We start from the raw sequence: 12,364 nt of genomic DNA, 5'->3' as shown, positions 1-12,364 counted from the left end.
AAACCTGTAGAATAATAAAATAACTGAGTTTAAAGGGGCCTGAGAAATCATCTCATCCAATATTTACCAGAATTCATAAGTATGCTCTAGGGCATCCTTTTCATCTTCAGATTTCCCTAGCACTCTCTCCCAAGAAAGATCATTCTACTTTCCTCCCTCTGGCATTGGAAGTCAATGCTATACAAGAAAATGAAAATAACTTCCTACTAGCTGCACCGTGGACACACTTTTAAAAATTATATGACATATTCTGAATAAGAGGAAATAAGTTTGTGTATTTTTCTGTAATCAGGGCTAGTAGACAACATTTTAAAAAATAAAGCAAGGTATTGTCAGAAAGTTTAAGATACAGCAATTGGGAGAGGTTGATAGCATGATAATTTCAACATTTGAAATTCAACAGCTGTCATCTCCTTCAAAAATAAGTCTGCACTTAAAATGAAATTCCTGTATAAATTCCTGTGATAGCAATGCTTCCTTAGGCAAAATCAACAAGTGGGGAAGAGGGCTTCAAGAGAAAGAGAATGAAAAATCTAACTGTGATGCCTCTACCAATAACAAAAAATCCCCAGAGGAAGTCTGGCTAGTAACTATATGGACATTGGAGCTTTCTCTGTTATTTGTTTCCTCTGCTTGAGGAATGGAGATGGTGATATGTGGAAGAGAAGAGAGCAGAATGGTTGGGTCATTTGTCTCTGACCAACACTTGGAGAAAACTTCCTAGCACATGAGAACAGACTATAAAGCACCTAAAAATACTGGATAAAATATTTTAAAAACTAGAATTTTTAAGTACACAGCTGGGCTTGCAAGAGCATAAATAAAATTCTCAAAGGACAAAGATAAGTCATAATCACCAACTGAGTGGTAAGACTGTAAATGAGCACCTGCCTTTCAGGTCACTTTGAATCCCTAGGACTCCAGGTTGTAATAACTGCTATAGGCCCATGAGAAATACAGCTTTCCCTTCTGTAAGGCAGGAAATTAGAATAAAGATGCCTTCATGAAACTGGACCCTTCCTCCATTACCATCGGAAATACAGTAATAAGCAGTTAATTGAAAAGCTAACTTCTCAGTGGAATCTACAGAAGTCAGAGGACAGTGGGAGAATACCTTTAAAGCATTGAAAAACAGAGGTCACTCAAAAATTTTATATACGGAAGAGTACCCTTCCAAAACTCAAATGAAATAAACACATTCCCAGACAAAACCAAAAATAAAACATACAAGCAAACAAATGAATGTGAGTCTTTATTGCCAGGCCTACACTGCAAGAAATCCTAAAGAAATACCTCTTTCTATCTGCCAGAATGCTCCCTGATCATAATGGATATAATTTTTTTCTCTAAATATTAAAAATATTTTCTTTATCTTTGGTTTTCAAAAATGTTACTGCAGTATTTCTGGGTATCTTTTATATCTATCCTGGTTGTGATTTGCTGAAATTTCTGCATTCATGGGAGCACACTTTCACCATCACTGGGAAAGCTCAGAAATAACTTCTTCAAAATTTGCTTTTCTCCCCATTATATTTTTCTTTCCTCTTGAGAATGTTAGAATTTCTTTTCTACCACACTCTTTTATATCTTTCAGATTCAATGTCATTTTTCCATTATTTTTCTTTTTATGTTTTTATTTGATAGTTTTCCTGTTAATCTTAATATGAGATCTTGGTCCTGCTCTCCATCGGGGACAATCATCTGTTAAATTCATCCAGTGTTTTTTCAATTTACTATATACTACTGTTTCAGAATGAATATTTTATTCTTTCTGTAGATTTTAATACTTCACTGAAATATTGCATTTTTTATTCTTTATATCTTCATTTTCCTTTCCTTTGACAAATTGTAGTTATTTGAGTTTTTATTTGTAACTTTAGTATCTGTTATATCTGGTATCTCTACTGTTGACTATTCTACTTCTTGATTATTGATAACTTTTCCTTGAGTTAAATGATTCATTTTAGAAGCTGCACATTATGTCATACTCCTATAAAGATTATTGATATGTTTTGTTTTTCCCTGAATCAGCAGTGAATTTGTTGAGGACCACCTTGTTTCTCTTGGGGTTCTATTTTAAGTTGGCTAAAGCTAACCAATTTCAGTTTTACCCCTCCTGCTCAGGCATCGTTTCTGTGCCTACACCAAGGTTTTTATGATGAGCTCTCCATCCTGGCTAGATTGTAACTCTAAAATCCCCTGAACATTTGCAACTTCTGAAGTTTCTGTTCAGCTCCTTTCAGCTCCTCTCAGTTCTCCTCATCTTTTGGCACTCCAGCCACTGGTCTCTGTTAGGTTTCAGCATCCATGTACTTAGGACTAAAGAAATGCCTAAGAAAATTCCCCGCTCCTCTCATAGAGTTCCCTCCTCTGCCACATATGTAGGCCAACTCAATTCCCAGTTCTCTTATTTTTCTGTAACTCTAATTTCTGTTGCTTGCACCCAGCAAGACTGCCCCTTTCTGCTTGGACTCTATTTTTACAGCCACTGTCTGGGAATATCTTCTGGAAGAAAGCCTCTGTGAATGTGAGCTCATTTTGTGTATCTCTTTTCCTCAAGGAGCACAACTCTGTACTATTGGTATTTACTTCCTAAACACCCTCATCTAAAGCCTAATTCATTTCCAATTATCTTAGCAACTTTACCTTGCTCAACAAATTATTAAATATTATCAAATAAAAATTTTGTGAGAAATTGATCTCATTAATGGTTAAAGCAGCATGAAAATAATGTTGCCAGTTTGAAGAGTTGAATTACATATAAAGGCAAGGGCCTTTATATGTAACTCACCCAAATGGCAAACTGCTCCTGTTAACAGTTTTGTTTTTATTACTGACGTCTCTATTTATTGGTAAGAAAGAACTGGGGCAATATAATCCCGAACCATATTCCAAAAGATGTGATTCTGAAATATCAAGTCATGAACCTGAGAAGTAAATGTTAAGGAAGTTGATTTGTGGTTGTTAATCATAGATACCATGTGATAAGGTTTCATTGTCTGAAAAGCGAGTAATTAGCTGGGTTGGGACTGAATTGTGTTCACTCAAATTTATATGTTGAAACCATGGTCCTATAATATCTCAAAGGGGGATTTTTTTGGAGATGGGGTTTTATAGAGGTAATTATATCAACATGAGGTATTTAGAGTAGCTCTAACCAATACAGCTGGTGTCCTTATAAAAAAAAATTAGGACACAGACATAAACATGTGAAGACTCAAGGGGAAGATAACCATCTACACGAAGACAGACTTTGGAAGGAACCAACATGGTCCACACCAAAATCTCAGACTGACTACTAACCCTCAGGACTGTGAGAAAATAAACTTCTATTGTTTATGCATCCCATACTGTGGTATTTTGTTATGGCAGCCCTAGCAAACTAATAGAGAAGTGAAATAGCCAAATGAATATTAATTAGCAGACAGCCAAGCTTTGTTTGGTACAAATCAGTTACCAAAGGTACCATTTAAGCAGCTACTGGAAAATTCTTCACCATGACAAAGAGTTTATTTTAAGTTTAGAACAAAAAAAAAATTTTTTTCTTAGTTGTCAAAGTCTTTTATTGAGATCTTTTGGAAAGAAACAACATCTCTAATATCATTACATAAAACTAATATCTTAGATATTTTCAAGTTAATGTTATTTTATGAAAGCACAATTACCACAACAAGACTATTTATAAATTTGCCAAGGATTGCACTTCTCTGAGATGCTCTAAAAGAATCATATAAGCAAAATTTACCTTAAAAATTAAAGTCATATGAAAGTAAATACCATTATGGACAGCATGGATGTATTGTGATATATATCTATATCTGTATCTATATATAGATGTGGATATATATATTCTTCAATCGCCAAACCATGTTGATGATTAACAGATTGAATTCAAAAGAGAAAAAAGGAATCTCATCCATGCTAACTCTTCCCTAACTTCATGTTTTAAACACCAAGTGCAATAAAGTTTGGAGAAGTCATCAGAAACCTAGTTATAAGGTTTCTAAACAGACAAGAGTTAGACATATGAAGGGCTAGAAAAGTTTCTTTACATTTTTCTAAGCTTATATGATGTGAAGAGCAGCTGTATGTTATCTGCGGAGACAGGAAATATGCTTTTCTTCAAAAAATTAAAGGCACTGTTCAATAGAAATAATGTAGTAAGGATCTCCAAAAATCCTCTGCTCCATAAAGAAAGAAGTACAGTGACAAATTTGTAGAAATCAACTCTTTCAGAGCTTGGGGTGGTGGGGGAGACAATAATTTGGGGAGTGTGCATGCAAGAACTGCTGATCTTGTTAAGAACCATGAACTTTAGGATGGTTCCACTTGCTGTGTTTCCATCTCAAACTCCCCAGATTTGCAGTATCCTCAAAAACCAACAGCTCTGCAGTTCTCATGGAAACCAGCATCTCTATAGTCTCTGGAGGGAGAAAATAAGGTTGAAGCAATAAAAGAGCAAAGAATTGGTAAACTATTGAAATAAAGTTGATATTAACCTAAATCATATTATTATAAATTAAAATGCCAATCATAATCCCTAGGGGTAGCCACTAAGAAAATAACTCATATATATATATATATATATATATATATATATATATATAGTGTGTGTGTGTGTATGTATGTATATACATACATACATACATATGTGTGTATATATATATATAAAGAAATGACAAGAGAATTAAAGAAACAACAAGGGAATTAAATAGTGCACTGCAAAATATTTAACAAAAAGGGGCCAGTAATGAAGGAAAGAACAGAAAAACAAAACACCGTAAGATATATGGGGGGAAAAAAATAGCAGTTAGTGTACAAACGTTGATGTTGGGTTGAGTGCACCTGGGTGGTTCAGTGGGTTAAGCAGTTGGTTCTTGATTTTGGCTAGGTCATGATTTCAGAGTCCTGGGATTGAGCCCTGCATGTAGCCCCTCATGTCAAACCCCCCACTGAGCCACAATTTGGGAGTCTGCTTCTCTCTAGCTCCCTCTGCCCCTTCCACACTTGCTCACTCTCTCTAGAATAAATAAATAAATCTTTTAAAAAATTAAAAAATAAATGTTGATGTTTTGGGTGTAGAGCCTAGGTAGGTCTTAGATCCTGTACTATCATCCAACCACCACTCTCATCCAAGTGGTGGAATTAAGACTAAATTTTATCAACATCAGAGAATATAATTAACACTTTAAATTAACACTTTAATTAGCAGTAAAAAGTTACATAAAGTTATAGTAATCACAAAAGACAGCTAGAAGAAGGGAAGAGAGAAAGAATAGAAGACAGGGGTATAGAAGTGCATTTCTTAATGTATACTGTGGAACAGTCCCCATATAAAGCAGGCACTCTCTCAAAAGCAACAGAGGGAAGGCATGAGAGGAAGCTTATAATTGGGGTCTTCTAAGTGGATTTAAAGATGTTGAATTTACTCTTTTGAGATAGGAGGTCAGTGGGTACTGCTGATTCACACTAATGTGCACTAGGCTAGCATTCAGTCTGGAACACTGCATTTGGGAAGAGGCCTGGTAGGACGTACGAACTGAAGTGTTATCAGCATGTAAAATGCAGTGAAATCCTTGGGCCTGATGAGGTCCCATAGAAAGTGGACAGAAAATAGATACAAAGAACAAACCTTGAAAAATGCCAGTTCTCATAGGTCGGGGAAATGAGGAGAAACCCACAAAGGAGACAGAGAAGGAGCAGTTAGGAAGGTAGAAGGACCACAGAGGGAACAGAACAACCTAAGAGGGGAAGGAAAGGAGTGCTTCAAAGAGAGAGCACTGTTGACTGAGTTAAATGGTGCTGACATGTCAAGGCAGATAAGCACGGAGAACTGGTCATTGGGTTTAGCAAAGTCAAGATAATTTGTGTCTTGGAGAAAAAGAGTTTCACAGGCTGACTGGTTATGTTCCAGGAAATAGGAGCAAAGACATTTGAGACAAATTGCTGGAGAGAAGTTCTTGAGTAGGCAGGAGGGATGGGACTCATAGTATAAGTGGTGGGCTGTCCTTCGTGAGGGTCAAAACCAGTGACTTCACAGTAACAGCAGAGGATTTGGGAATGAATGCAGACCCAGGATCCTGGTCAGTGTTTTAGTTAAGATTGTGAATTATTATCTGATAACTTCTGTGTTCCCAGTGACTCTCAGAAGCTGGGACTGTGGGTGGGCGGACTCGTGGGAGGTTTAAAGAGAGAAAATATGGAGAAAAATCATCTTAGAGAGAAGACTAGGGAAACAGGATGAGTTCTGGTGGCATCAAGGACCAAATTGATGTGAATAGTCGTGAATTTAAAGTGGCCTGAATCGTCAGGGTTATGTGTTTTTCTCCAGATGTGTGGAGGCGGGAAAAGCCGTCCACCATTTAAATTCAGTCTAACACCTGAGGGCTTAGAACAGAAGCATTAAAAATTACCTCTGTACGTGCAGGATGGAAAAAGAAATGTTAAAAAAAATGGACAAGTATTTAGGGGGTGGCTTACAATCAAAGGAAGACAGAAAAGTAATGAGGGAATAGGATTCGATCTCTGAGTTGCCATGGAAAAATAAATATTTACAATGGAAATTTTTGATAATTCACTTTACAGTAACACTTTTCAACAGACAGAGATTATTCACTCCCTAGGGAGGATATAGTCCTTTGAGGTGCTGCCTTAACAAGCCCCATGGCGGGGGTACCCATATATCATTATATTTAAGCCATTCCAAGAGGGGACATTGAAGCAGGCACATTTGAAAATCAAGTACATAAGAAGTCTGAATACTTGAGGCTTGTACTATGTGACATAAGCCATCAAGTATGACTTGTGTCTGCTACATTTTCATGCCAACGTTCTCCTGAGTAGGATCACTCATGCCATTCTTCCTGAGTTCTCCTTTTTCTGCATAAGCGGGTGCACACAGATGCATACACGCGGGTAACGGAGCTGGAGAACTCTGCACAGGTTCTACACTGCTCTGTAGGGAAGCCGTAGGATGGTGGGAAGACAATTTGTGATATGTTCCCTGGATGCCACAGGTATGCCTCTGGGGAATGGGCTGTTTTTAGGTGATCAGAGTATATAGCCCTCCCACCTAGACACCTCCTGAGCACCCCTGAGTACTGTCCTCTTGGTCAAGGTAGAAAGGATACCTGGGACTCATCATCCACCAAACCCACTTTAGGGAGTAGGTGACTCGTTTGCCCAACTCTGTGAGTTTTCCTGTACATTCAAGACGAGTTTAAAAGATAGAACAGAAATAGCATCTCCCTTTGTATAAATCATTATAGAGAAACTGGTTGATGAGTAACAGAAGAACAAGACAGAAGGATGGCAGAAATCATCAGGTTTAAAGAGAAAAAGAAGCAGCCACTTTTGTGAGAGCCCTTTCTCCCACTATGCTGGGGGGTCTCAGTCATACCAGTATTACCAACCCTACGCTGTCACAAGCCCTCCTCAGTCTCACCTATGGAAAGAGGCAGGTGGAATTAGATGTCTGTGACTCATGGTATCAAACCGAAAGGGGCATAAGTGCCATCTAGTCCATTTGCCTCTTTCTACAATTGAAGAAGATGAAGCCAGAGTCGTACATAATTTTCCTTGAACTGTCATTTCTTCCCCAGCTGCACTATCTGATGGTAACACATCTTAGAAATATCTTCCAACCGGGGAAGTGAGAACACAGGGGCTCCTTTTATATGCTGCCCAGGAGGGAGGTCTTAATCAGTGGCAGGGAGAAATCCTATTGTTATTTGATAAAATTCCATTATTATTTTTTGTTTATCAATAAAGCTGGTAGAGGTTCCTGATTAGCTTTTTCTTATTTGGTGTTTCAAGCTTGCTCTTCCAGGATGGTAGTCCTCATCCTAGGGGTGAGGTTCCCTAGGGGACACGTTGATCCTAGAATGGAATTATGTGATCACTAGTTTCACTTAAAGTTAGGATGGAAGTATAGCTGCTGGAAATATGGTAAAACACACACACACACAAAAACACTACTACAGAGTTTCTCTATTTCACCTCTGTTCTTTGTCTGGCACCATATTCACTGAAAACATTTGTGCTATAAAATTTACAAATTTAAATGCTCTCTTTACTTCTTAAGTCACTTTTGAGAAGTGTGGGTTTTTTTTAAACAATGGAACTAAAGTGAAAATGTGTTATTCTTAAATTTAAAAAATGCTAAAAGAAAAATAGGAGAATCCAGGTCAGTGGGTATAATATGATGTAATGAGATGATCTTCTCTTTGTTTGGATTCTGTGTAAGGAGTATTTGTTACATTTAGGATCCTCTCATTTGTATTCTGACAGGTCGGTTTTCAGCTCTCATATTTAGATCTAAAACCTACCTGGAATTTATGTGGTGTATTATGTGAGGTAGGGGTCATGTTCTCACTTTGTTCCACATGGATAGTTAGCACATTATTAAGTACCAGCCACCTTTGCCGGAGATGGTTGAGTGTGGGTATACAAGTGCATGTGTGTGTTTCTGAATTTACGAGTTAATCAAATTGTTCCACTGATCTGGTTGTTTATCTTTGCCCAACACCATGATTTCATTGCTGTGGCTTTATGACAAGTGTTGGCGTTGGAGTAACTGCTACCTCATTCTTCCTTCTCAAGATTTCCATGGCTATCCTTGACCTTCTGCATTTCATATAACGTTAAAATGAGATTATTCATTTCCACACATTAAAAAAACCTGCTGGGATTCTGATTTGAATCTCATTGAAAGTACAGATCCATCTGGAGATTTAGAACTTTATAAATCCTCTAATCTGTAAACACACACACATACAAATATCCTTCATTTTGTCCGTTGACCTTGAATTCAGAGTTTTTATAAAATCACTCATTAATTTCAAAAGTTTATCTATGATTTTTTTAAAAAGATTTTATTTATTTATTTGAGAGAGAGAAAGTAGAGAAAGCATGTGATAAAGAACAAGAGCATGAGTGGAGTGTTTTTATTTTTTTTTCCAACTTTTCTTTCTTTCTGTCTTGTGATTTTGAATTTTTGTTGTTCTTCACCCAGCTCCATGGACCCTGCATATGCAATATGTAATATATAATACAGAAGTGTCTCGGTCCCTGGCGTTCTAATGAGAGAGCCAGGAAGCATACTGACTTCTTTATAGTCACTTTATTCAACAGCCCAATAGCTGTTTTATATCTCCTTTTATATCCAAACACTTAGTTTCAAGCAATCATATTAGTATATTCTATCTCCCAAAACTTGCCTTGACTCTATAAGAGTTGCAAGTATAACATTCTGCTTTCATACTTGGAGCATACATGTTTCTGGTTCATTTCTGGTGTTGCAAAAATGATCTCACTATTTGTATTTTATATTTTGATTTTTCATCTCCATGTGTTAGGAACTCCTCTTGAGCACAGATCTTTCTTCTTAACTAAATATACAACCAATAGTGTAGTACAATGATAAAATTCTTAGTGTCAATTTTTATTGTTCTTATTTCTGGGAGAAAACAGAAATTAGTGGAAGCAGAGGTAAATGAAAGAGAATCTGACCCTATTTCCTTATTAGCTTCGGCTGATTAATGCTTACAATGAATTTCAAGAAATGACATTTCTTCTATTTTTGAAAAGCAGCCAGAGACCCTAATTTGTATGTGAAGTCTACTAATTGTTAATATTGGTCAATAACTAAATTTATTAGATATCTCTAAAAGCCAAATGTACAGATCAGTATCACAGACTTTGGCCTAGATTGGATCCATGAATTACCGACTTGGGGCCTCTGCATAAATCCTTATTCTGTATGAATGTATCATTCCTTTTTCCTTTTCTGTCACTCAGCTCCAAAATTCCCGTGCTAAGTGCAGCATTGTTCCTATCTGCCAAAAGAACATGGGAAGCAATCAGACGTGGATCACAGAAGTTATCCTGCTGGGATTCCAGGTTGACCCCAAACTTGAAGTTTTCCTCTTTGCATTCTTCTTGCTATTCTATAGCCTCACCGTGATGGGGAACGGGCTCATCCTAGGGCTCATCTGGCTGGACCCCAGACTGCACACCCCCATGTACTTCTTCCTCTCAAACCTGGCCATTGTTGACATGTCCTATGCCTCAAGCATTGTCCCCAAGATGCTGGCAAATCGTTTAATGGAGAAGAAAACCATCTCCTTTGCTCCATGCTTACTTCAGACATTTTTGTATTTGGCACTTGCTGTCACAGAGTGTATGAGTTTGGTAGCAATGTCCTATGATCGGTATGTGGCCATCTGCCATCCCCTCCATTACACAGTCATCATGAGCTGGAGGATGTGTACTATCTTGGCTGCCACTTGCTGGATATTCAGCTTCCTCTTAGCTCTGGTCCATATCACTCTCATTCTGAGGTTGCCCTTTTGTGGGCCCCAAAAAATCAACCACTTTTTCTGTCAAATCATGTCAGTATTCAGACTGGCCTGTGCTGACACGAGGCTCAACCAAATTGTTCTCTTTGCAGGCTCTGTGTTTGTTTTAGTCGGGCCCCTCTGCTTGGTGCTGGTGTCCTACTCACGCATCCTGTTGGCCATCGTGAGGATCCAGTCCGGGGAGGGCCGCAGGAAGGCCTTCTCCACCTGCTCCTCTCACCTCTGCGTGGTGGGGCTCTTTTTGGCAGCGCCATTGTCATGTACATGGCCCCCAAATCCCGCCATTCTCAGGAACAAAGAAAGATTCTATCCCTGTTTTACAGCCTTTTCAACCCTATGCTCAACCCACTGATCTACAGCCTGAGGAACTCGGAGGTGAAGGGCTCCCTGAGGAGATTCCTGGGGAAGAAGTCATCAGTGTGAGGGATGGTTTGGAGTATTTCAAAACTGTGAGCTTTTTCACATGGTTCTGGGTCCTTGAATGCACTTTTTTGTCCCTTAATTTAACAAACACAGTACTCTTTATCTTTGAATTTCTTATAAAATGAGACTATAAATACTCTGACGTTTTAAGTCATTGATACAAAACCTGAGATGAATAGTATGAAACAGAAAATCACAGTCTAATGAACAGAGATGCAAAGAGCTTAAAGAAAATATTAGTAAAATAAGTCCACAAAATAATATTCCATTTTGATAAAGTTTTATCCTCCAAATGCAAGAATGATTCAACATTAAAACAATGAAAATAATTTACCACATTAACAAATTAAAGGATATGTATCAGTAGATCCCAGAAAGTGTTTGACAAAATTCAACATCAATTCATGATAAAATTCTTTACAACCTAGTATAACAGTAAGTATTCCTTAGAGGATCTACCAAAAAACAAAAGAACACATATAATAAGTATAATACTTACTGGTGAAATGCTAGCAGCTTTCCCAGTAAGTTGAAAAATAAGACAAAGATGTAGACTCTTACCACTTTTTTTTCCTTGTTTTAACTTTTTTACTAGAGACCCTGAAGAGTATAGTTAGACAATAAGAAGAAATATATGAGTTGTGTGCATACACACATTTGACAAGGAATAAATGAATTGTGATTTTATACAAAATAACTGATTATATATGTAGGAAATCCGAACGGTAAGAAAGTTAAGCAAAGTAGCTTGATACAAAATCAATACGAACATGAATTACATTTTTATGTAACAAAAAATAATTAAAGTGAAATTTTGCACAATGTTGGTATAGACTACAGGACTTACTCTTGAAATGCTTAAGAATAAATGTAACAATATACAAAATAAATTTAACAATATACAAAAACTATAAAGATACACTTAGAAAAATTCATTGAGTCCCTATAACAACTAAATACACAGATGGACAACATACGATATGCTGACTTCTTGGACTGGGAAACATAGTACTACAAAGTTTCCATCTCCTCAAACTGATTAATATATTTAATGTAATCCTAGTCAGCATCCCACAATATTCCAATGGTGTGGGTATGTGCAGAACTTCACAAGCTGATTCTAAAATACAAAGGGCCCATCCCAGCCCAACGCTATTTAAAAAGATAAAGGATAAAGTGGGAGTATTTAGTTCTCCTGATAATAAAGTGTACTAAAGTGCCAGTAAATAAAGCAGTGTGTTGTTGTTCATGCAGGCGTTGACCAATAAATAAACCGAACAGAATACAAAGCATAGAAGCAAACCAGTGTCTTCATAAAATGACGCTTGTCATGTTAAAGATGTGGCAGGGCAGGACGGTGGGGAAGGGAAAGGGTTCATCGTAAATGCAGCTGCCACAATTGAGGAACCGTGTCAATGCTCAAACAGACAGAAAACTCAGTTCCCAGTGTTTTCAAGACCTTAATGTCAAACACAAATGTACAAAAAGCTTTTAGAAGATAAGAAAGGGAAGGACTTTTAAAATAATATATACAAAATTGTGGGGCGGCTGGGTGGTTCAGTGGGTTAAAGCCTCTGCCTTTG

General features: G+C 37.4%; 1 protein-coding gene across 1 annotated transcript; it reads left to right on the top strand.

Annotated features, from left to right (window-relative positions):
• Window positions 1-9,849: 9,849 nt before the first annotated feature.
• On the top strand, window positions 9,850-10,781 carry LOC123951885 (olfactory receptor 2A12-like). The gene is given in 2 exon segments (XM_046020988.1): window positions 9,850-10,597; window positions 10,600-10,781. Coding segments are annotated over 2 exon segments (930 nt in total).
• The last annotated feature ends 1,583 nt before the right edge of the window (window positions 10,782-12,364 follow it).

The sequence above is a fragment of the Meles meles genome, chromosome 10 (genome assembly GCF_922984935.1).
Source record: "Meles meles chromosome 10, mMelMel3.1 paternal haplotype, whole genome shotgun sequence".
Classification (NCBI taxonomy): Eukaryota; Metazoa; Chordata; class Mammalia; order Carnivora; family Mustelidae; genus Meles; species Meles meles.
Note: the sequence above shows the minus strand (reverse complement) of the source record. Positions and strands in the feature narration are given on the sequence as shown.